The sequence below is a fragment of the Mercurialis annua genome, linkage group LG5 (genome assembly GCF_937616625.2).
Source record: "Mercurialis annua linkage group LG5, ddMerAnnu1.2, whole genome shotgun sequence".
NCBI classification, from domain to species: Eukaryota; Viridiplantae; Streptophyta; class Magnoliopsida; order Malpighiales; family Euphorbiaceae; genus Mercurialis; species Mercurialis annua.
In genome coordinates this window covers 22,732,501-22,759,453 of record NC_065574.1, presented here as the reverse complement: position 1 = coordinate 22,759,453, position 26,953 = coordinate 22,732,501, and the positions used below count along the sequence as shown (strand labels likewise).

At 37.5% G+C, this 26,953-nt stretch overlaps 2 protein-coding genes, 2 non-coding genes and 2 pseudogenes across 4 annotated transcripts; 2 read left to right on the top strand and 4 right to left on the bottom strand.

Moving 5' to 3' along the window:
• Positions 1 to 16: 16 nt before the first annotated feature.
• LOC126681714 (photosystem I P700 chlorophyll a apoprotein A1-like) lies at positions 17 to 14,400 on the bottom strand (annotated as a pseudogene).
• A 2,024-nt stretch (positions 14,401 to 16,424) lies between these two features.
• Positions 16,425 to 16,511, top strand: TRNAS-GGA (transfer RNA serine (anticodon GGA)). The gene has a single exon. It is a non-coding gene; the product is annotated as a tRNA-Ser (tRNA).
• A 2,787-nt stretch (positions 16,512 to 19,298) lies between these two features.
• TRNAF-GAA (transfer RNA phenylalanine (anticodon GAA)) lies at positions 19,299 to 19,371 on the top strand. Its single transcript has one exon. It is a non-coding gene; the product is annotated as a tRNA-Phe (tRNA).
• A 562-nt stretch (positions 19,372 to 19,933) lies between these two features.
• LOC126682486 (NAD(P)H-quinone oxidoreductase subunit J, chloroplastic) lies at positions 19,934 to 20,450 on the bottom strand. Its single transcript, XM_050378198.2, has one exon. It carries the CDS (start codon positions 20,408 to 20,410, stop codon positions 19,934 to 19,936), a length of 477 nt encoding a protein of 158 aa, XP_050234155.1. The 5' UTR covers positions 20,411 to 20,450.
• Positions 20,451 to 20,529: 79 nt separating this feature from the next.
• Positions 20,530 to 21,514, bottom strand: LOC126682485 (NAD(P)H-quinone oxidoreductase subunit K, chloroplastic-like). The gene has a single exon (XM_050378197.2). The coding sequence runs from the start codon at positions 21,412 to 21,414 to the stop codon at positions 20,563 to 20,565; it is 852 nt and encodes a 283-aa protein (XP_050234154.1). The 5' UTR covers positions 21,415 to 21,514; the 3' UTR covers positions 20,530 to 20,562.
• A 1,907-nt stretch (positions 21,515 to 23,421) lies between these two features.
• Positions 23,422 to 24,891, bottom strand: LOC126682484 (ATP synthase subunit beta, chloroplastic-like; annotated as a pseudogene).
• Positions 24,892 to 26,953: the final 2,062 nt, after the last annotated feature.

The window sequence follows — 26,953 nt, the reverse complement described above, 5'->3', positions numbered from 1 at the left end:
CAAATCCTCCTAGCCATTATCCTACTGCAATAATTCTTGCTAAGAAGAACGCCCATGTTGTGGCAATTCCACCTAGAAGGTAATGGGTTACTCCTACAGCACGTCCTTGTATAATGCTCAAGGCTCGAGGCTGAGTAGCAGTAGAACCTTTTAATTTATTATGAGCCCACACGATTGATTCAATAAGTTCTTGCCAATAACCACGACCACTGAATAGAAACATTAAACTAAAAGCCAATACAAAATGAGCACCTAGGAAAAAAAGGCCATATGCAAATAACGAAGAACCATAAGACTGAATTACCTGAGATGCCTGTGCCCATAAGAAATCGCGGAGCCACCCATTAATGGTAATGGAACTCTGTGCAAAGTTTCCTCCCATGATATGAGTTACCACCCCTTTATCACTTATACTACCCCAAATATCCGACTGCATTTTCCAACTGAAATGGTATATTACTACCGAAATGGAATTGTACATCCAAAATAGCCCTAAGAAGACATGATCCCAAGCGGATACTTTGTCACGACCCAAATTCGTGGATCGCGACTGGCGCTAGGGTATGGGTATGGTCGTACAAAAACCCGTAGCAAGACTCGGGAAAAACCTTATAAACAAATAAACCTGCAAGAAAACCAATGCTCGGGTGCAACCGAGACTTCAGCCTAAGTCTAACAACTTATATAGCAGTTCTAATATACGCTTTTAATAACAATCTGAAACTATGAAACATGCCTCATATATATATAAATAATCCAATGAAACATACCAAAGTATAATAATATAAAAGTCGTACCACTACGACAAACCCAAGTATAATATTAAGACAACTAGTTCTACTACGGTCTAAGAGGTAAAACAGTAACTAGTCTGATATCATAAAAAGACCTCTGAGGAATCAAAAGATCAGAGATGAGCAACGCTCTCAAAATCATAAACCTGGAAAGTTGGGAAAACAACGGGGTCAAATATACTGAGATGAGTTCATAATGCTATTTACATTTATTAAGTTTAGGGTTAATTTCAAAAAAAAATCACGAACTTTACACGAAGTTTCATTTTAATCATGACTTTTAAAAGTTGCCATTTAAAGACACGAATTTTCATTTTGTTTCAAATCTATCATTTCAGTGTATTTTTGTTAACTAAATTCTTCAATAAACCATTAATGAATGACCCAAATTATAAATCGACATTAAATCTTATTATCTTTTAGTTAGAGTATATAGGATTAGGAATTTTTGATTCGATAAAATACACCGGATTTTACTTTGGCGATAGATTTGAAACAAAATAAAAGTCCGTGTCTTTAAATGACAACTTTTAAAGTTCATGATTAAAATGAAACTTCGTGTAAAGTTCGTGATTTTTTTAGGAATTAACCCTTAAGTTTAAAACCCTTAAAACAAATCCTTTTAAACTAATATATATACTTGACTATGGAAAACAGTATTGAAATGAAATCCCAAAGTATTTAACCCAAAGTAGATGGGAACATATCCTCATCGATTCCCAAAGTAGGCCAGACATTAGTCAGCCAATCCCAAAGTACTTACCGGTGCACACAGTCTCGATACAAGCCTATCGAGTAGCTCGTTTCAATCCAGATCCATAATCCTTAAAACAGTTCACAAACATTTGATATACTAAAATAATGTGCGGTACTTAATAAAGTGGTAAATAACACTATAAACTCACTGCTTGCTTGTCCACGTGAATCTTGGCAAACAGCTAATCCTGCGTAGACTCCGAAGCACGAGCAGTCGACGGGTCTAAAACATTATATAAGTCAAAATCCGAACAACCCCTAACTCTAAGAATACTAGACTCCACATAGGACTAACATTTCACAACACAACCAAAGATTCAAACAAGGTAATCAAAATACAACCAAGTATCCATATAACTAATTAACAAATAAGGCAAGTTAAGTTTAGGTGAGTTCTTATCTTTTAAAACGAAACCAAAGTACTTAAATACTTAAATAGTCTTTACAAAACAATTACAGTTCCCAAAGTAGTGTGTTAGCCTTACTGCAGTATAGCTCAACACAACATGTCGGGAGACCACGTCTAACCCGACCCATCCATAAACCAAGTTTAAAACCAAAGTCTTTAAATCAAACCTTAAATGAAACCCAAGTAAATTTTTTAAATAAGAACTCACGCCGTAACTTAATAATGCCATAAACAATTAAGCTTGCTAACACTTAGCAAGTAGCACCCCAAGTACATTTATTTATGTCACCTCAAATAGAATCAATAAGATTCAACACCTTTCAAGTATTAACTTGAAGCTAAAATAGTTCAACCGAAACCCCACATGACATATAACACCTTGTATGTTTTATATTACTCAATTTACATTAAACCACAACCTAAGATGAACTAGCATTCCTTTAAAAAGTTTTAAACCATTTTAAAAATAGTTTCCAGCAAAGTTACTTATTCAAAACAGCGAATTTAACCTTTGTAAAACCTTAATTAATCTATGATTTAGCTTTGGTCAATTTATCTCAAATCACCCAAGGTAGGAGTTGCTATCTAACAACCTTTTTAATTATCAAAGAACAATTCCAGCTTTTAGTAATAAGTTCAAAACAGAATTTAAATTCAAAAATGTTAACCAAACTATACACTATTCCATTTAAACGATTTCTCAAAGCCACCCAATGTATTGTTTATCATCTAATACCCTATGATCCATTTCTTTGAAATTTCCAGATTTTAGTTTAATCATAAAAACAGAATACTCCATTACAAATCCCACAATTTGATTAGTCTTTCAATTATAACGATTACACCCATCCACCCAAGAAACAAACACCAAACACAAACTAAAAATGACATAGCAAGATTATTTACAGATTTTAGATCAATACAAAACAGAAAATATAATCAAATTACCCAAGGTATAGAAACAATTGAGTATATAGCAATCTCTATAAATCAAAACAAGGGATTTAAGCCACTAACCTCTTGAGATGGATTAAGAACAACAATCAAGAGAAACTCAGAAAATATGGATACAAAATCAGCCTACAATTAACCCATATGATTGCTAATGAATTTATAATCGATAGCAATGATAAATAATGGATTAAACCATAAGGAGAGGATTAAAAATACTTACAATCGATGGAAATAGGCTTAGGAATGATAGAAAATGATTAAGAGAAATGCTACAGCCGTTTTAGGGTTTTAGAGAAAGTGTAAAATCAGATTAGGTCGAATTAGGTTAGTTTAAATAGAAATCAGCGAACTGAACAGTGCACGCGTCGCGCCCGCTACACTTCCTTCGCGCCCGCGATACATGAATCGCGCCCGTGATTCATGCATGTCGCGCCCGCGAAATGCTACTGCCTCCAATGAAAATTTGAGATTTTGAAATTGAAATCGAAAACGTTTCAAACTCCGAGATTACTTCTAATACATCTTAAAACACATTTTAAAAGGTTTGGAACCTTCGAAACGCGAATCTAAGCGGTCGAACCACTCAAACGAACCCAAGGTACCGTTTGGGCTTAACGGAACAAGTTAGACAAATACGGGGTGTTACATTCTCCCCAACTTAAAAACAAAATTGTCCTCAATTTTACAACAACGAACTAAACAACAACTCACATAAACACACCAAAGTAATGCACATAGTACAAATGCCCAAAATATCACTCACCAAGTAGCATATAAATACACACATAACCCAAAGTACTAACATTGCATAAAAGCAACCAACAATACCAACGTACTCAAGGAAAGAGGAAAGGATAACGGTTCCTCATGTTGGACTCCGTCTCCCAAGTGCATTCTTCTACAGAGTGATTCCGCCACAGAACCTTGACCATCGGAATCTCTTTGTTCCGTAACCTACACACCTGCGTATCGACAATCTCGACAGGCTATTCCTCATAAGACAGCTCTTGGTCAACCTCAACACTCTGTGGTACAATCGCTTGAGAAGGGTCAGAAACGCACCTCCGCAACATCGAGATATGAAATACTGGATGCACCAAAGACATGTCTGGCGGCAAAGCCAAACGATAAGCAACTACCCCAATTCTCTCCGTAATCTCATACGGACCAACAAACCTAGGTGCTAATTTTCCCTTAACACCAAAACGTACAATGCCTTTCACAGGCGAAACTCGAAGAACTACATAATCGCCAACCTGAAACTCAAAGTCCTTTCGCTTAAGATCAGCATAGCTTTTATGACGACTAAAAGCAGTCTCAAGCCTACGCTTGATCAAAGGTACCTTCTCAGAGGTAATCTGGATGATCTCAGCTCCAGAAAGTTTACGCTCGCCGACCTCTTCCCAACATATAGGAGATCGACACTTGCGCCCGTACAACGCCTCATAAGGTGCCATCTCAATACTAGCGTGATAATTGTTGTTGTAGGAAAACTCAATCAAAGGCAAATGACTATCCCAGCTACCCTGAAAATCTAGAACACACATCCTGAGCATGTCCTCCAAAGTCTGAATCGTCCTATCAGACTGTCCGTCAGTCTGAGGATGAAATGCAGTGCTGAAATCCAATCTCGTACCCAAGGATTCCTGCATCGCCTTCCAAAACCGAGAGGTGAAAATCGATCCTCTGTCCGAAACTATCGACACTGGTACACCATGGAGACTAACAATCCGATTTATGTACAACTGTGCCAACTTCGAAACCTGATAAGTAACCTTGATCGGTAAAAAGTGAGCTGACTTGGTCAAACGGTCAACTATCACCCAAATCGAATCATACCCCTGTCGGGTACGTGGTAAACCAACCACAAAATCCATAGCGATCCGCTCCCATTTCCACTCTGGAATAGGTAGCGGTTGCAGATATCCAAACGGTCTCTGATGTTCTAACTTTACATGCTGGCAAGTCAAACACTTAGACACAAACTCTGCAACATCCTTTTTCATTCTGCTCCACCAGTATGTACCCTTGAGATCATGATACATCTTGGTAGAACCCGGATGAACACTATAAGCTGACTTGTGCGCTTCCTCCAGAATCTGGTCTCTCAAACAATCTGAATCTGGAACACACAGTCGAGAACCGTACCTAAGAACTCCATCCGCTAAAACAAACTCAAAATTTCCATCCAGATGGATCTCATCCATAATCCGTTTCAATTGTGGATCCTCAGCTTGTGAAGCTTTGATCCTATCAATCAAAACTGGTTGCACCTGCAACTGTGCTAACAAACAACCTTTCTGCGAAACCTGAAATCCGTATCCCGAAGCTAACAAAATATGCCACTCACGGACCATGGGTCTCCGCCCAACCTCAGAAATATGGGCCAAACTGCCCGAAGACTTGCGACTCAACGCATTGGCTACCACATTAGCCTTAACCGGATGGTACTGAATAGAACAATCGTAGTCTTTCAGTAACTCCAACCATCTTCGCTGCCTCAGATTTAACTCCCGCTGATCAAAGATGTACTTCAGACTCTTATGATCAGTAAAGATCTCGCAAGTAGCAGCGTACAAATAGTGCCTCCAAATCTGAAGAGCAAAAACCACAACTGCTAACTCCAGATCATGAGTAGGATAATTCACCTCATGCTTCTTCAGCTGACGAGAAGCATAGGCAATCACCTTACCAAGTTGCATTAACACACAACCCAAACCGATACGAGAAGCATCACAATATACAGTGAACCCCTCAATGCCAGATGGCAAAGCCAACACAGGAGTTGTAGTCAAAATCTCTTTGAGCTTCTCAAAGCTCGCCTCACACTTGTCAGTCCATTCAAACTTAACACCCTTCTTTGCCAGTTTAGTCAACGGTGCAGATATTCTGGAGAAATCCTGCACGAACCGACGATAGTAGCCAGCCAACCCGAGAAAACTTATGATCTCAGTAACTGACCTTGGCCTCTGCCAATCCATAACCGCCTCAATCTTCTTCGGATCGACCTTGATCCCATCCTTCGACACTACGTGTCCTAAGAAAGTAACTTGGTCCAGCCAGAATTCGCACTTTGAGAACTTAGCATACAGCTGATGCTCATGCAAAGTCTGTAGTATTGTCATCAAGTGGAAAGCATGTTCCTCCTCACTCCGAGAGTAAATCAGTATGTCATCAATAAACACAATAACGAACTGATCCAGAAAAGGCTTGAACACCCGGTTCATCATATCCATAAACGCTGCTGGTGCGTTTGTTAACCCAAAAGACATGACCAGAAACTCGAAATGCCTATAACGCGTTCTGAAAGCGGTCCTAGGCACATCGACGTCTCGGATCCGAAGTTGATGATACCCGGATCTCAAGTCAATCTTCGAAAAACACTTAGCACCCTCTAACTGATCAAACAAATCATCAATACGAGGAAGAGGATACCTGTTCTTGATAGTAACTTTGTTCAGCTGTCTGTAGTCAATACACAGCCTAAAAGAACCATCCTTCTTCTTGACAAACAACACAGGAGCACCCCACAGAGAAGTACTCGGCCTGATAAAACCATTATCCAGCAACTCTTGCAACTGTTCCTTCAACTCTTTTAGCTCTGCAGGAGCCATCCGATACGGAGGTATCAAAATAGGAGCTGTTCCAGGAACAACATCGATACAGAACTCAATATCACGGTCAGGTGGTAATCCAGGTAACTCTTCTGGAAACACATCAGTGAACTCATTCACTATCGAGACACTATGCACATTACCACTGACAGCCTCTAAGTCACGAACCACCGCTAAGAAACCCTGGCAACCCTTGCACATCATGCGCTTGGCCTTGATCGCTGAAATAAGATTCTTTGGTGTCTCTACCTTCTCCCCATGGAAAAAAAAGGTACATCACCAGGAACCCCAAACACAACCGAATTCCCTCGACAGTCGATAGAAGCAAAATGGCGTGAAAGCCAATCCATCCCCAAGATAACATCAAAAGATAACACATCAAGTACAATCAAATCAGCCCTAAGATCTCTACCACGAATAACCACAGAACAAGACGGATAAACCACGTCCACCACAACACAGTCAGACAAAGATGTAGATACAGATGAAGGCTCTAGCAACCTAAATGGTGTCATACTCAACTTAGCAGCAAAACTCGAAGAAACAAAAGAGTGAGTTGCACCCGCATCAAACAGAATCACTACATCTACAAAAAAAATCGGAATAATACCTTGCACCACGGCGTTTGATGCACGAGCATCCTGAGGAGTCAAAGCAAACACTCTAGCCTGACCCTATCCCTACTGCGGTGCCTGAGCAGAACCGAAACTACCCGAACCTCTACCACCGTTACTACGGCCACCAAAACCACGTCCTCCTGAACCACGGCCCCGCTGACCACCAAACGAAGCGGCGGGTTGAGAATACCCCACCGAAGGAGTAAAAGCAGTTCTCTGTTGCTGAAAAGACGGCTGAGCAACACTAGCCGATGACACCTGCTGCCCAAATGTCGGACATTCTCTCGCAAAATGACCCAGTTGGCCACAAGCATAGCAGCTACCCGGTGCTACTGTACAAACTCAAAAGTGCCTGCGCCTGCAGTTCTGACAAAAAGGAACACTGGATGCTCCACTGTTACTCTGCCCAAAACTACGGCTACCACCGCTGTAACTAGAACTGTGGGAATACGGCTGATATCCCCTCCGTTCACCCCCTTTCTTACTCTTGTAATGGGAAGACTTGGACTGATAGCTACAGCTACCACTCTGCTGCCCACTACTCTGAGTAACACCGCCCGCCTTCTCGGTCTCAGTCATTTTTCCAAAGTGTAATAAATTTGTCTCCATCCGACGGGCACTATCCACTAGAACCGGAAATTCCTTGCTCGTCTCAATCAGAAGGCTGATAAAATCTGAGCCTAAACCTTTCACATACCTGTCGTTCACCCTTTGCTGCTCAGTCTACAGATCTGAGGCAAAACGACACAGCCTCACAAATTCGGTAGTGTACTCGTTCACCGACCTGTCTCCCCTTTTCAAAACCAGCAATCTGTCTCTATGACCTTCAGCCACTGAAAAAGGCAAGTAAAAGTTCTTGAATCGAGTCACAAAATCCTCCCAAGTAATAGTAGCCACTTCAGCACGAATGGCACTACGAAACCAATCACTTGCAGATTCCTTCAAGGACATTTCCATTAACATAACAGTTTGCCTCTCAGTAGCCTGCAATCTCTGAGCATTCCGCTCAACTTCATCCAGAAAGTCTAGGGCATCACCGTCGCCCGAAAACTCAGTCGACTTTAGCCTTGCATAAGCCAACACCAAATCTTTGTCAGTGGTTCCGCTACCACCAACTGCCACACCACCAGCCTGTGGCACCTGCTGCTGTACAATCTGTCCCAGCATAGCATACTGGTTCTGCATGGCGATCTGTCCCGCATGCAGTTGCACTTGATTATTCTGGAGTGCGGTGATCCCAGCTAGAAACGTCGTGAAGTCAAATGGATCCATAGGAGCTTATGGTACACCTGGTGCCTGAAAGCCTGCACCACCACGTCCCCTACCTCTGCCTCCAACAGCTTGTCCTCCACCACCCCGTCCTCTGCCAGCTCGGCCTCTACCAGCCGGAACTCCGCCTGCACGTCCCCCGCCAACTTGAACCCCTGGTTCATGCTGGTCAACCTCAATCGACATAGCGTCATCAGCTTCAGCCTCAGCCTGAGCTGCAGCAAGCTTACGAGTGTTCATTCCTAAAAATGAAACAAATGATTCTCAAAACAAAGCCCTCAAGGAAACACCCAAAGTAAATTTAAATAGCTCAAAAATCAACAATTTAACCAAAGTAATAACAATAACATTCCAAAGTAAGCATAAACTTTGCAAAGTAACATTAGTAACACATAAGACCGACTCAAACATCCCTAAAGGTGAAGGTAAAAAGTTTTGAAAACAAATGATGACGTTTCAAAAGACAAGACTTGAATCCTAATTCCGCAGTAGATCCTATAACACAACAGTAACACTTAACATGCCTTAAAGCGAGAAACACATAACATGCAATAATTTGGCCTTAGTTCGAAACTAAAGCTCTGATACCAACTTTGTCACGACCCAAATTCGTGGATCGCGACCGGCGCTAGGATATGGGTATGGTCGTACCAAAACCCGTAGCAAGCCTCGCGGAAAACCTTATAAACAAATAAACCTGCAAGAAAAGCAATGCTCGGGGGCAACCGAGACTTCAGCCTAAGTCTAACAACTTACATAGCAGTTCTAATATACGCTTTTAATAACAATCCGAAGCTATGAAACATGCCTTATATATATATAAATAATCCAATGAAACATACCAAAGTATAATAATATAAAAGTCGTACCACTACGACAAACCCAAGTATAATATTAAGACAATTAGTTCTACTGCGGTCTAAGAGGTAAAACAGTAACTAGTCTGATATCATAAAACGACCTCCGAGGAATCAAAAGATCGGAGATGACCAACGCTCTTAAAATCATAAACCTGGAAAGTTGAAAAAACAATGGGGTCAGATATACTGAGATGAGTTCATAATGCTATTTACATTTATTAAGTTTAAAACCCTTAAAACAAATCCTTTTATACTAATATATATATACTTGATTATGGAAAACAGTATTGAAATGAAATCCCAAAGTATTTAACCCAAAGTAGATGGGAACATATCCTCATCGATTCCCAAAGTAGGCCAGATATTAGTCAGCCAATCCCAAAGTACTTACCGGTGTACACAGTCTCGATACAAGCCTATCGAGTAGCTCGTTTCAATCCAGATCCATAATCCTTAGAACAGTTCACAAACATTTGATATACTAAAATAATGTGCGGTACTTAATAAAGTGGTAAATAACACTATAAACTCACTGCTTGCTTGTCCACGTGAATCTTGGCAAACAGCTAATCCTGCATAGACTCCGAAGCACGAGCAGTCGACGGGTCTAAAACATTATATAAGTCAAAATCCGAACAACCCCTAACTCTAAGAATACTAGACTCTACATAGGACTAGCATTTCACAACACAACCAAAGATTCAAACAAGGTAATCAAAATACAACCAAGTATCCATATAACTAATTAACAAATAAGGCAAGTTAAGTTTAGGTGAGTTCTTATCTTTTAAAACGAAACCAAAGTACTTAAATACTTAAATAGTCTTTACAAAACAATTACAGTTCCCAAAGTAGTGTGTTAGCCTTACTGCAGTATAGCTCAACACAACATGTCGGGAGACCACGTCTAACCCGACCCATCCATAAACCAAGTTTAAAACCAATGTCTTTAAATCAAACCTTAAATGAAACCCAAGAAAATTTTTTAAATAAGAACTCACGCCGTAACTTAATAATGCCATAAACAATTAAGCTTGCTAACACTTAGCAAGTAGCACCCCAAGTACATTTATTTATGTCACCTCAAATAGAATCAATAAGATTCAACACCTTTCAGGTATTAACTTGAAGCTAAAATAGTTCAACCGAAACCCCACATGACATATAACACCTTGTATGTTTTATATTACTCAATTTACATTAAACCACAACCTAAGATGAACTAGCATTCCTTTAAGTTTTAAACCATTTTAAAAATAGTTTCCAGCAAAGTTACTTATTCAAAACAACGAATTTAACCTTTGTAAAACCTTAATTAATCTATGATTTAGCTTTGGTCAATTTATCTCAAATCACCCAAGGTAGGAGTTGCTATCTAACAACCTTTTTAATTATCAAAGAACAATTCCAGCTTTTAGTAATAAGTTCAAAACAGAATTTAAATTCAAAAATGTTAACCAAACTATACACTATTCCATTTAAACGATTTCTCAAAGCCACCCAATGTATTGTTTATCATCTAATACCCTATGATCCATTTCTTTGAAATTTCCAGATTTTAGTTTAATCATAAAAACAGAATACTCCATTACAAATCCCACAATTTGATTAGTCTTTCAATTATAACGATTACACACATCCACCCAAGAAACAAACACCAAACACAAACTAAAAATGACATAGCAAGATTATTTACAGATTTTAGATCAATACAAAACAAAAAATATAATCAAATTACCCAAGGTATCGAAACAATTGAGTATATAGCAATCTCTACAAATCAAAACAAGGGATTTAAGCCACTAACCTCTTGAGATGGATTAAGAACAACAATCAAGAGAAACTCAGAAAATATGGATACAAAATAAGCCTACAATCAACCCATATAATTGCTAATGAATTTATAATCGATAGCAATAATAAATAATGGATTAAATCATAAGGAGAGGATTAAAAATACTTACAATCGATGGAAATAGGCTTAGGAATGATAGAAAATGATTAAGAGAAATGCTACAGCCGTTTTAGGGTTTTAGAGAAAGTGTAAAACCAGATTAGGTCGAATTAGGTTAGTTTAAATAGAAATCAGCGAACTGAACAGTGCACGCGTCGCGCCCGCTACACTTCCTTCGCGCCCGCGATACATGAATCGCGCCCGTGATTCATGCATGTCGCGCCCGCGAAATGCTACTGCCTCCAATGAAAATTTGAGATTTTGAAATTGAAATCGAAAATGTTTCAAACTCCGAGATTACTTCTAATACATCTTAAAACACATTTTAAAAGGTTTGTAACCTTTGAAACGCGAATCTAAGCGGTCGAACCACTCAAACGAACCCAAGATACCGTTTGGGCTTAACGGAACAAGTTAGAAAAATACGGGGTGTTACATACTTGACATGTTCCCCCTCTTCCAGGTCCATCACAAGGGAAAAGAAAACCAAGATTTGCTTTATCCTGTATCAAACGAGAGCTACGGGCAAATAGAACTCCTTTTAGAAGTATCAATAATGTCACATGTATCGTAAATGCATGAATGTGATGTACCATAAAATCTGCGGTTCCTAATGGAATCGGTAACAAACCAACCTTGCCACCCACTGCCACTAAATCACCACCCCCCCCCCCCAAGTCAAACTGGTGCTTGCTGTTGCACCAGAAGCCGTTGCACCCAGTGTTAAAGCATGGGTGTTTTGTATCCATTGAGCAAAGACGGGTTGTAATTGTATAGTAGTATCAGAAAACATATCTTGAGGGCGCCCTAAAGCACTCATGGTATCATTATGAATATATAAACCAAAACCGTGAAAGCCTAAAAATATACATACCCAGTTGAGATGTGATATGATTCCATCGCGATGCCGGAGGACACGGTCTAATAGATCGTTGTATCGAGTAGTTGGATCATACTCTCTTACCATAAAAATGGCTGCATGCGCAGCAGCACCAACTATGAGAAATCCACCAATCCACATGTGGTGTGTGAACAATAAAAGTTGTGTACCATAGTCAGTAGCTAGATATGAATAAGGAGGCATGGAATACATATGGTGAGCTACAACAATGGTTAAAGACCCTAACGTAGCTAGGTTAAGAGATAATTGAGCATGCCATGACGTTGTTAGGATCTCATATAGGCCTTTATGGCCCTGACCTGTAAATGGACCTTTATGAGCCTCTAAAATATCTTCTATACCATGACCAATACCCCAGTTAGTTTTATACATATGATCCGCGACGAGAAAAAGAATTGCAATAGCTAAATGATGGTGCGCAATATCGGTCAGCCATAGAACCCCAGTCACTGGATCTAATCCTCCCCGAAAAGTAAGAAATTCCGAATATTTTCACCAATTCAAGGTGAAAAATGGGGTTGCTCCCTCAGCAAAACTGGGATAAAGTTGAGCCAAAAGATCCCGATTCAAGATAAATTCATGAGGAAGTGGGATTTCTTTAGGATCCACTCCAGCGTTTAGAAATTGGTTAATTGGTAAAGACACATGTACTTGATGCCCCGCCCAAGAAAGAGACCTAAGCCCTAGTAGCCCCACTAAATGGTGATTCAACATCGATTCTACATCTTGGAACCAAGCCAATTTTGGAGCAGCCTTGTGATAATGGAACCAACCAGCAAAAAGCATATGGGCTGCAAAGATCAATGCACCAATTGCGGTACAATACAGTTGTAATTCACTAGTTATCCCAGATGCTCTCCAAATATGAAAAAACCCGGAGGTTATTTGTATTCCTCGGAAACCCCCGCCCACATCCCCATTCAATATTTCTTGGCCCACTATTGGTCAAACCACTTGGGCACTAGGTCCAATGTGAGTAGGATCACTTAGCCATGCTTCATAATTTAAAAAACGAGCACCATGGAAATACATGCCACTCAGCCAAAGAAAGATGATTGAGAGTTGGCCGAAATGAGCACTAAATACTTTTCGAGAAATCTCCTCCAAATCACCGGTATGGCTGTCGAAATCGTGAGCATCAGCGTGTAGGTTCCAGATCCAAGTGGTAGTATCTGGTCCTTTAGCTATTGTTCTTGAGAAATGACCCGGTCTGTCCCATTCCTCAAAAGAAGTTTTGATGGGATCCCTATCTACCAGAATTTTTACTTCTGGTTCCGGCGAACGAATAATTATTGAGTCCTCCTCTTTCCGGACAACGCATATAAAGAGACCCGCCAACAATCAAGTCAAGTAATTAGTGAACCTATGAGAGATACTTATAATTAGTTTCTTTCTCTTATATCTCCCATTTATCTTATCTAGTTTCTTTAGTTATTCACTAGAGCAATTATGATCTGGAAGTCGATCCAGGACAAGTGTTCGGATCTATTATGACATAGCCACGAGGCGCTCAACGGACCTTTCTGGGCTTTGAATTAACGGAAAAACGATTTTTTGTGCGACCTAGCGTATTCCTATCTTAATTCAAAGTTCTTAGCCAAAACTCCTTTCTGTTTTACTTATGTTTTTTTGACATAGAACATATTACTATTACTCTATTTCAAATCAGGTGAAGTCATTAGTAAGAGACATTCCAGGATCTATTCTAGATTTAGGCTATTTTTTATTCGTTTTAATAACCGAAAATAAAATATAGAAAAGAAACATTCTCTACTATAGAAAAGAAAAGAAATATTCTCTACTGTTGATATCTGCATATTGCTTATTGCTATTAAATAACAGATGAAAAGAGACGATCTTAGAAGAGAAGGGGTATAATGAAATTCACGAAATTCTTTGATTGGTTCTTCCCAGATAACCGATCCTTTTATTTTCTTTTTTTGACTGATTAGGGGTAACAAACAATGAATTCTATTATAATAAATTTTTTATAAGAAATAAAAAAAATATACCAAGTACTAAAAAAAAGAAATACTAAATTAAATAATAAATACAAAAATAGAAATACAAAAATACAAAGGGGAGTGCTCTTATTCAAAACGCCTTGTGATCTTCAACCAATTTTACGCTTCAATATAATTTCTGGGAGTAAGCGCTATAGCTTGTTTCCAATACTCTGCGGCTTGGTCGAACCAAGCCTCCGCAATTTCAGAATCTCCCTGTCGAATGGCCTGTTCTCCTCGGTCAGAATAGGCAAGCAAATTCCTTCCATTAGAACAGTACTTGAGGGTTTCCTACCTCATACGGCTCAGCAGTCAATTCTTTTTGTGTCCCATTTTTTTGAGTTCACCAAAAAAGGTTAATTACATTAGTTTCAAACTAGAATTTGGATTAAAAATGAGTTTTATCTTTTCTCCCACCTTTAGAAGAATAAAGCGCAGGCCTTCTACTATCGTTAGAATTTTCTGAAAGGTAACTATCTCAGTTTTATTTTTATATAGAATCTTTGAAAAAGACCTTCCCTCATAAGAAAGACTTACTATCTTTGGGATCTGATGCTACACCGCTGCTCAATACTTCAGGGGATCTACTCTGTTACATAAGTTAATTCCTAACTTTTGTTTCATATTATAACATAAGTAAGCAGGTTATTATTGTGTCGTCCAAAAATATCACGAATTGATCTTTACGATGCTTCCTCTACCAATTAGATCCTTTATCCATAGAATAAAGTATCTAGGCATATTTTTTCTTCATATTTTGACTTTTATGAAGTTGCTTTCTTTTCTACAGCTAATAAAAATTCGTTGGTTTTGACGATGCATACGTAGAAAGCCTATTTTTTCTTTTTTCTTTTCTTTCTATGGTGGAGATAGTCGCATGTAATGACAGATCACGACCATATTATTTAAAGCTTGTGGTAAGAAGGGGTTTCGTTCTAGTGCCCGAAAATAATATTCCAATGCTTTTGTATGTTCTCCATTACTTGTGTGAATAAGGCCTATATTATAGAGTATATAACTTCGATCATAGGGATCAATTTCTAGACGCATAGCTTCATAATAATTCTGTAAAGCTTCCACACAATTTCCTTCGGATTGAGCAGACATCCGTTACGGTCGTCATTCAATTCAAAGAATCTTCGTTCCATAACCGTACGTGAGATTTTCATCTCATACGGCTCCTCCCTTAATGTGCATAATGAGAATAATACAATATAGAAAGAGAGTGAAATATTCTCATTATGAACTGAGCGGGGCTAGTTTTTTTACAAGAAATCTCTAGCCAACCTTCCTGCAAAAGATCTTTTCTTAACATCAAGCATGTTGATACTCGATAAAAATATAATATTATAATATTAAGTTAACTCCAACAATTTCTTTGTCCTCAATCTTCCTTAATTTCTAGGAATTAGTCACTTCAACAGTCTTCGACGGTTCTACGGGTATCCAAAGTACGAACGAAATGGATGTTTGTGGTCCCAACCGTTCTTCTTAGTCCCAATCCCAATAGTTCTTGTTCCTATATGCCGCCTATTGGTACTAGTGGGGTACTGCACTGCAATACAGAACCCATAGCCATAGGTATAACCTTATGTTCACTGCTAGAATTGACAATTGAAGCATCCGAGGCTGCATTAATCGGGGATACCCGACAGAGGGCATTGTTTTATTTAGAAACTTCACCTTCAACAAGCGTAGAGTTATTTCAAATCTTTCTATCCCGACTAATATGTCTTTCTCCTAAGATTTGAAATAGTAAAAAAATCAAATCACACCATCTCTGTAATAAGTAAATGCCTCTTTTTCGCCCGAAGTTGTCGGAATTATTCGTAATAAGATATTGGCTACAATTGAAAAGGTCTAATCAATAAAATTTCCAGTTATCCGGGATCTAGGCATAAGTAGCAATCCATTTTATAATTTCTTTTAATTACCTCTCATGAGAAAACGATCCCACAAAAAAGGAGTTGTATGGTACAAAATAACATAAAAACAGATTGTTCCAATCCAATGATTTACTCCGGTATAGATATAAATATCAAAAAAGATGGAAAGACCATCTTCACAAACTTCACACACACGAATAGATACATATCTTTATTTCTTTTAAGAAAGGATTTTTCAAAAAAAAAATAAGATTATCCTTATCCCCTAATTTTGAAGGAAAGTGCTTTATTTGATTCAAAATTCTATATTTTTATTAGTTAGAATTGATTATACGTACTATACATATTCAATAATTAATATGAAAGACTCGCGATTCACTCGGTTTCGGGGCCATAATCATTATGTAGGAGAGATGGCCGAGTGGTTAAAGGCGTAGCATTGGAACTGCTATGTAGGCTTTTGTTTACCGAGGGTTCGAATCCCTCTCTTTCCGTACCTTCGCCTAATTTATCAATGTTACTGACCGCAACGTATCAAATCACATAATAGCGGATGCCCTAATTTCAACAGTTAGACCTTTCCTTGATATAGATTCTCTATTCCTAATTTCTGCGGTACAAAAAAGACTGCAAAAATGGGAACGGAATGAAAATATCCCTATTACTCTACGATATATGAATAGGAGAAAACTTCCGATCAAATCAAACCCTTCCTTTTTTGTTTCTTTATTTTTACTTATACTTAGAATAGGGGGGACAAAATTATTCAAACCCTTGTTATTTTGATTTTAGTTATAATTAAGTCTGACGAGAATAATATTCTACCACCAGCAATTCATTTATTTTTAAGCCGATCCATTTATTATCTATTATTTGATTGACCAATCTTTTATATTGGAGTGGCAGAAGAGTCAAATGTTTTGGCAATTCTTCCTAGGGGGATGACTCAAGAGAATTTTGAATCATAACTCTAGATTTTTGTTCATCCCTAGCTGTAATAAAATTGCGGGGTTTGCAGCGATAACTTGGTATATTTACTATACGACCTTTAACTGAAATATGCCTATGATTAACAAATTGGAGGGCTCGGGGAATAGTTGACGTCATACCCAATCGAAAAAGGATATTATCCAAACGCATTTCAAGTAGTTGTAGTAAAACCTGACCTGTTGACCCTTTGGCATTTGCGGCGATACGAACGTATTTAAGTAATTGTCGTTCTGTAAGACCATAATGAAAACGTAATTTTTGTTTTTCTTCTAAACGAATACGATATTGAGATTTTTTACCGGACGTGATTGATTTCTAAGATCGCTCCCAGCTCTAGGCCTTTTACTAGTTAGTCCCGGTAAAGCCCCCAGACGGCATATTTTTTGAAACGAGGCCCTCGGTAACGTGACATAAAAACTCCTTATTTTATTTGAATTTTATTGAATTTTCAAAAACCTAAATTAAAACTGAACTAAAAGAGCAATATGATAAATAAGAGAAATATGATAAATGAAACTAAATCTACTGTAGTAATATACTACAAAGAATAATGAGATAGATTGTATCAATATCGGGGCATATATACAAATAATGTATATAGAAAAAAAGGGTCATTTTCTTGTTCTGGATTTGTTCTGCAGAGATTTGACTATTCTAACTTTTAACTTTTTCATAATTTGAAGTTCCGACCACATTATAATGGGTCCCCTTTGGTAAAAGGGAACGAAGCTTTTTCAATATCAATATTCTTTGATTTCAAAAAAAATTATCAATTATGTAAAAAATCAAACAAATAGAGAAAAGCCAGCTATCAGAGTCTAACCGATGACCATCGCATTACAAATGCGATGCTCTAACCTCTGATCTAAGCGGGCTCACATAATAGAAATTTAGGATATGCATAGGAATTTAGTAAACTAGTGGAATCTTGGCTATTAACTTTTTATTGTTTTCTTTATTAGTAGTAGTTATTCATAATTATTATTAGTTATTCATAATGAATATGAATGTAGAAATAAATAATTGACCGTTCGAGTATTCAAAATTGCGCGATAAAAAAATAAGAGTAAGAGAAGTATATATAATAAATGCAGTATATATACATCTATATTGAATTGCCGAAGAGAAATGATAGAATCCTTTCTGATTAGACTAAAGATTAGACAAAACAAAGGTTTTTGATAGAGATGAAAGACGATAGATAAGAAAAAAAAAGAGAAAACACTTTTTTTATATAATAGCAATTTTTATAGGAATCGATATCTAATAATTTCAAGAGTTCCAATAGAATATAACTGAAAGGCGGGTAATAATAAGATTTTAATCGAAAAAATAAGAGGGGATATGGTGAAATTGGTAGACGCTACGGACTTAATTGGATTGAGCCTTGGTATGGAAACTTACTAAGTGATAACTTTCAAATTCAGAGAAACCCTGGAATTAAAAATGGGCGATCCTGAGCTAAATCCGGTTTTCCGAAAACAAACAAAGGTTCATATCATAAAGACAGAATAAAAAAGGATAGGTGCAGAGACTTAATGGAAGATGTTCTAACAAATGGAGTTGACTGCGTTGCATTAATAAAATCCTTCCGTCCAAATTGCAGAAAGGATAAAGTAAAGGATAACCCTATAAATACATAATACATACAGAAATATACATATGGAATACATATGGATACGTACTGAAATAATATCTCAGACGATTAATTAATAGGGGGTCAAATCCATATTTTGTATCTTTATATGAAAAAATAAAAAGATTTATTTTGATTCGAATTGATTCCAAGTTGAAGAAAGGGCTGAATATTACTTGATCACATCATTCACTCCATAGTCTGATAGATAACTGATTAATCGGACGAGAATAAAGATAGAGTCCCATTCTACATGTCGATATCAATATCGACAACAAGGAAATTTATAGTAAGAGGAAAATCCGTCGACTTTAGAAATCGTGAGGGTTCAAGTCCCTCTATCCCCAAAAAAGGCCCGCTCGACTCCCTAATTATTTTTATCCTATTCTCTCTTTTCATTAATGGTTCCAATTTTGTTATCGTTCTTATGCGTTCGATTTTTTCACAAGCATATCCCATATCCGGGCCGGATCTCTTTTCACAAGTCTTGCGGTAGATATGATATACATAAAAATGAACACCTTTGAACAAACCCCCCTCCAGTGAAAAATGGAATGATTAACAATCCAAATCATTATCCGATTCATTTTTTTTAATTGACATAGACCAAAGTCATTTAGTAAAATGAAGAAGACGACGCGTCTAAAATAAAATGGTCGGGATAGCTCAGCTGGTAGAGCAGAGGACTGAAAATCCTCGTGTCACCAGTTCAAATCTGGTTGCTGGCACATGATTAATTTGTGTATGAGTATCTATTCTACAACTTATATAAATTATTAGATTATAGATGAGTAAAGCGTTTATGTTCTAAATAAAGTATTAAAAAAATTAGATTACGTCTTCTTTTTTATTTGATTTGTTCATAATCATAATGTGTCTCCTCTCGATTAAAAAGAATGTTAATACTTCGTATAGACTCGAAATGTTAAAGTATAAACTCGAAAGGTTTAACTAACTTTAGTTAGTTAAAAGACCTAAAAGTGTAGTCTATAGGAGTTGAGGGTTGGAAATATCCAAGATTCGCCTCAAATACAATATAAATAGAATCTGATCCTCTTTCATTTCTTTATATTTTATTTCACATTCTTTTTCTATTTCTTCATTCGCTCCTATGTTGTGTGACTTTTTAAAGCTCATCTAAGGGATATGCGCGGTACAAAGTTCACGATGCAGAATTCGTTTAGTTCATCCTATTAGTTCCACTTGCCAAAAATCAATGTTGATGTATGTACAAATATTCAAGGGATATTTGTAGTTGGAAGACTAAATATTAGTTTCTTATTATTTTATTCAATAAGCATCTTGTATTTCATAAAAATTGGGAGCAATATAATCTTTACGTAAGGGCCACGCTATCCAACTTTCCGGCATTAAGATACGTTTCAGACGCGGATGATTATCATAAAAGATTCCCAACATATCATAAGATTCCCTTTCTTGAAAATCCGCACTTTTCCAAACCCAGAAAAGAGAAGGAATTCTAGGATTCTTCCTTGGGGCAAATACCTTTATACATACTTCTTCTGGATGATCGATACCATACTCTATTCTTGTAAGATGATATACACTAGCTAACAGCCCGCCCGGTGCTACATCATAAGCACATTGCAACCGCAGATAATTATAACCATACACATATAAAATGACAGCAATGGAATGCCAATCCGCGGGCTTGATTTGTAAAGTCTCTATTCCTTGGTAATCGAAACCCAAAGATCTATGAACTAGTCCGTGTTTGACTAGCCAAGCAGACAAACGACCCTGCATCTTTTTTTTCCCTCCCTCGCTTTTATTTGTATATATTCGTATAATAATTTGAATAAATCTTTTTTATAGAATATAAGTATTTCACATTCACGATGAAATTTACGAAGATTGGTTTGCCTTTTTTTATTATTCTGTACAAAGGAGCTCTTCCTCTAACTTACTAATTCTTGGGATGATACTGACCTTTTTTTATATTTGAAAAATGTTTCAGGAGGGATCTTTGAAGTAGACGGCGGTTGATAGAATAATCCTTGATTATAATTTCCAGTATGAGTAGCGCGTTCAATATTAAACTTGTGATTGGTAGTAAAATATCGATTCCCCGGTTGAGACCTAATTCGATTCTGATAAATTTCTCGAGATAGTTTTTTACGAAGTTTTGTTATAGCATCTATAATCGCCTCCGGCTTAGGTGGACAGCCCGGCAAATAGACATCTACCGGAATTAGCTTATCGACTCCTCGAACAGTACTATAAGAATCGGTACTAAACATCCCCCCCGTAATTGTAGATGCCCCAACAGCAATAACATATTTTGGTTCAGGCATTTGTTCATATAATCTCACCAAAGAAGGAGCCATTTTCATGGTTACTGTACCGGCTGTTAAAATTAGATCTGCTTGTCTAGGACTAGTTCTTGGTACTAATCCATAACGATCAAAGTCGAATCGTGAGCCTATTAATGAAGCAAATTCAATGAAGCAACAACTGGTACCATAAAGAAGTGGCCATAAACTGAAGAGTCTTGACCAATTTGAAAGATCATTTAATGTAGTTGAAATAACTGAAATTTTACCTGTTCGATCAAGTAAGGGAAACTCAATGGAATTCATAACTGTCTCAATGTTATTTTTTTTCGTTATTTTTGCGGAATATTCAAGTTCTAAGACTATTCTAATGCTCCTTTTCTCCATGCATAAACTGAACCAACAATTAGGATAAGTACGAAAATTAAAGCTTCTATAAATACGGATAACCCCAATATGTCGAAACTCATTGCCCATGGATAAAGAAAAACAGTTTCAACATCAAAAACAACGAAAACTAGAGCAAACACATAATAACGGATTCGAAATTGTAATCAAGCATCGCCCATTGGTTCTATCCCTGATTCATAACTAGAAAGTTTATCCGGCCCTTTGCTAATTGGGGATAAAACTCCGGCAATTAGAAATGCTAAAATAGGAATAACACTTGATATTATTAGAAATGCCCAGAATATATCATATTCGTAAATCGATTTTATTTTCTATATATTTTTGATTATTTAAATTATGATTATGTATATTTATTTCTATTATTTATATTAGAATTATAGATATTATTTAGAGATTTTTTTTATATCTATTTATATTTATTTATTTATACTATTTATATTTATTTATATATAAATATTCAAATTAAAATCAAATAGAAATTTGTTTAGTTTCTTTTTGTTTAGGGCTATACGGACTCGAACCGTAGACCTTCTCGGTAAAACAGATCAAACTAATTATTATCAAAATGATTCGAACTTTTTCAAAGACCCAACATGCATTTTTTTTCATTGGGCCCGTTCATTAACTGATATAAAAAATCAGCTAGTCTACCAAAATTCTCTTAGCCTAAAGATAAGAAGATGGCCCCATGTGCTCTGATTTATAGATTCTGATCCGAGAGCACTACCAAAGTGTTTCAAAGAAGGGTTATCTTGACGTAGGTCTGCTTTTTTTGGCTTAGATTAACCTAAGTTAAATGGAATCTCCACCACCCCGCTTCCGCTTAAAGAATCCAATATGAAACTTCATACACCTTAAAGTTCATAGGATAGGACGAAAAAAGAATTTTTTGAGGTCCTTATACTCATTATGCCTAGCGTTGAATAGATTGGGTATTCACCTTATCAAGGTCTTATATCAGTGATGGGTTCTATTGGCTGTCTACAAAGACACCTAAATTGGACCGAACCATTTGTGTCAGGCTATTGTTCTCTTGTTCCCTAAAAGTCATGGAGTAAGACATCGACTTCTCAATAAATCTTTTGATTACATGACAGACTCCTTTGAAAAAAAGCATTGGCGCGCGTGTAAACGAGGTGCTCTACCTAACTGAGCTATAGCCCTTGCGTTTGTGATACATATTTTATCATGTCGATAGTTTCTAGTCAAGATGAATATCATATGATCCCGCATCCTAATTCTATTTCTTTGATCTCTTTGATCGGTATTGCTTATAAATAATATTTCATTTATAATGAAAATGAATTGTCGATGTGACAGATTTTATTTTTTTCTTTGGGCTGATAAATGACCTACTTAACTCAGTGGTTAGAGTATTGCTTTCATACGGCGGGAGTCATTGGTTCAAATCCAATAGTAGGTACAAATGATTAGATATCAGAATCAATGTTATCTAATAAATTTCAATTTTTTGACCCGTCTTAATTTAGTGATTTTTTTATCTTTTTCGTTCCATTCTATTTCATTTTTGAATTTAAAAACATTTTTGTTGTATTAAAATCTGATTATACTTAGGATTCTATTCAATTGGCAGAATAAAAAAAAGGGTGGGGTGTACAAACAGAACTTCTGCTTATACAGAAGTTCTGCTTATTATTCTTATTAGGGCGCACCTACTAGTTAGTTATAGTTACGAAATCACATTGATAGCCTCTACTCGTGCCCTAGCTCGTCTGAGAGCTAGATTTACCTCAATTATTTGTCTCCTGCTTTCTGCCTTTCTCAAGTTAGCATCTGCTATTTCAAGAGTTTGCTGGGCTTCTTGTGGATCAATATCACTACCCTTCTCTGCATCATTTACTAAAACAGTAATCTCATTATTGCCTATTCTAGCAAACCCACCCATCAGAGCCATCGTTAACCATTGGTCATTAAGGCGTATTCTCAAAATACCGATATCAACAGCTGTGGAAATAGGCGCATAATTTTATAATACGCCAATTTGCCCACTATTAATAGATAAAATGATTTCTTTCACTACAGAATCCCAAACAATTCGATTCGGGATCAATACACAAAGATTTAAGGTCATTTCTTCAAGTTGTTCTCCATTTCTAAGTTCGTAGCCTTCGCAGTAGCTTCATCAATATTACCTACCAAATAAAAAGCCTGCTCAGGTAGACTATCTAATTCTCCGGAAAGAATTAATTTAAACCCTCTAATAGTTTCTGCTAAACCGACATATTTCCCAGGGGAGCCCGTAAAGACTTCTGCTACGAAAAAGGGTTGTGATAAGAAACGCTCAATTTTTTGTGCTCTTGCTACAGTTAAGCGATCTTCTTCGGATAATTCGTCCAACCAAAGGATAGCTATAATGTCCTGAAGTTCTTTGTAACGCTGTAAAGTTTGCTTAACTTCTTGCGCAGTTTCGTAATGTTCCTCACCAACGATATGAGGTTGGAGCGTAGTTGATGTTGAATCTAAAGGATCTACTGTTGGGTAGATACCCTTAGCAGCCAATCCTCTTGATAGTACAGTAGTAGCATCTAAATGTGCAAATGTCATGGCAGGAGTAGAGTCAGTCAAATCGTCCGCATGTACATAAACTGCTTGAATCGAAGTTATGGACCCTTCTTTTGTAGAAGTAATTCGTTCTTGTAAAGAACCCATTTCGGTACTAACGGTAGGTTGATAACCCACAGCGGAAGGCATTCTACCCAATAAGGTGGAGACTTCGGATCTTGCTTGGACGAAACGGAAGATATTGTCGATAAATAGAAGTACGTCTTGTTCATTAACATCTCGGAAATATTCCGCCATACTTAGGGCAGTTAAGCCAACTCTCATACGAGCTCCCGAGGGTTCGTTCATCTGAACATAGACTAGAGCCACTTTTGATTCTGCAATATTTTCTTCATTAATTACTCCAGATTCTTTCATTTCCATATAAAGATCATTTCCTTCAAGAGTACGTTCGCCTACTCCGCCAAATACGGATACGCCCCGTTGAGCTTTCGAAATGTTGTTGATTAATTCCATAATAAGTATTGTTTTACCCACTCCAGCTCCCCCGAAGAGTCTGATTTTTCCTCCACGGCGATAAGGGGCTAAATGATCTACTAGTTTAATTCCTGTCTCAAAAATCGATTATTTTGTATCTAACTGTATAAAGACAGGTGCAGATCTATGAATAGAGGATGTTGCGCAAGTATCTACATGACCTAAATTATCGACGGGTTCTCCAAGGACGTTGAAAATTCATCCTAGAGTCGCCCCGCCGACTGGAACACTGAGAGGAGCTCCTATGTCAATCACTTCCATCCCTCTCGTTAGACCATCTGTAGCACTCATAGCTACAGCCCGAACTCGATTATTTCCTAATAATTGTTGTACTTCACAAGTCACATTAATTTCTTGACCAACAGTATCTCGGCCCTTAACTACCAGAGCGTTGTAAATATTAGGCATCTTTCCCGGGGGAAAGGCTACATCTAGAACCGGCCCAATGATTTGAGCGATACGCCCCATGTTCTTTTTTTCAAGTGCTGAAACTCCCGGATCAGAAGTAGTAGGATTGATTCTTATAATAAAATAATAAAAGGAATATAAATAGAATAATATGTCAAAAAAAATTTCAAAATTTTCTAGTCCAAAATAAATATTCGACGGCAAATTGATCGATTAATTTAGTAAAAAACGAAGATGGAAGTTTAGTACTGGATTTCGTTGATACCATCTAAAAAATCCAATTCAATTGTTTACTTATTTTTTTTCAATTTCGATGAATGAATTTTCAAGTTCAACTAACTCATTTTTCATTTATTTTTTGAAAATGAAATAGAAAAATATTAAGTGGATGCATAAAAAAAAGTCTCCAGGAAGCCTTTCGGTTGGCTATTATTATAGATAATATTGGAACAGTTTATGAAATGGAACGAAATTACCAAACACCGTTTCTGGCTGAGTCGCAGACTAGGTCACTCTCTTTAAGACGTTTCGCGGCTCTGCCTCTAATGGTGCAAGCAGTCGTACGTACCACGTCGTCCCCAGGATAAAACTGCCACACCTCCGATGAACACTGCACTGTATTCAGCGGTCAATTACACTCTTTCTATTTCGTATTGCTCAAGAACTCTGTTTTGTTTAATGAAAATAGTTGTTGTAAAAGATGTGTCATTCTGATGGGGAAGACAGCAGTTTATAGTAATTAGAAAACTGAACCGAACCTGGGAGGAAAATAAGGGATTGTGTTTTATTCAAAAAATAAAACGTTACAAAAAGATTTCAGAAATAAAAAGTTTATTAAGTGCTAAAACCGAACCGAACCTGACCTGACCAGCCGGCCGACCGACGGACGGACAGACGGCGCGCGCGTGTGGTAAATTGGGTAGGATGTAACTCCTAACCCATCCACAAAATTGGGTACCCCTTGGGGCCCAAACCCAAGTGTGTGAGAACACACTTATAAGCTCAATTAAATGAGCTCTTCTAAGCAATGTGGGATTCCACAATGCTCGCTTTATTCTCATTAGCACTTTGGTTTTCCTTATCTTTTCAAATTCAATTTTGTACCAACAATCCCCCACTTTGAATTTTAAAAATAATTTCTCGAGCAATTTCTGATCCAGTAAGATTGCGCATAAGCAAAGGTATCTTTCGATTTGAACCTTTGGGTAGTGTGTTAGATTCTGATTCAACAAGAGTGACTCGTAGTCTTGAACTCTATCTCGGACATCTAACCACACACAACTTTTTCTAAGAGTGTATTCAAAAGCCCGTGCGTTTATGGCCATGCACGTCTATCCCAGTTTAGTGAGCGCTCTAGAAATTTTGCCTCAAATTTCATAGAAAGCGGCCCCACTTTCACATTCACAAAGGTGAAGTTATCAAGAGTACTCCCGTAGCTAGGTACTCCACTCCAAATGGAGTATAGACTTCATTAAGAGATTCTATTAACTCATCCTCTAATCACTTCAGGAATCATGCCTCAATTTTGCATGTTCTGGCTCGTATCATTCATAATTTGTTATTACCCATTGAACCTATTTCTTGGGATCTCCAGTCAGTTAGGTCGGGTTACCATTATGGATGATTCATTCTATAGGCAATAGTCCCATTCCCTTGGAAGTTTTATGGACTTTCTCTCTAGCTAATTCTTTTGTCAAAGGATCTGCTAAGTTATCATCAGTGCGTACATGATCCACTCTAACAGCCCCTGTTGAGATAAATTCTCTAACAGTGCTGTGCTTACGACGTATCTGTCGTTTCTTACCATTATAATAACGGTTCTCAATTTTTGCAATCGCCGCGGTACTATCGTAATGGATCAACACAGCTGGTATCGGTCTTTCCCATAAGGGAATCTCAGCTAGCAGGCTTCTTAGCCATCCTGCTTCTTCACTAGCAGCAGCTAGTGCTATCATTTCTGACTCCATCATAGATTGAGCCAGAATCGTCTGTTTCTTTGATTTCCAAGAAACAGCTCCACCAGCTATACTACAAATATAGCCGCTCGTTGCTTTGGAATCATCTGACAATGTATTCCAATCGGCATCATTGTACCCTTCAAGTACAGCAGGATGCTTCAGATAATATAATCCAAGAT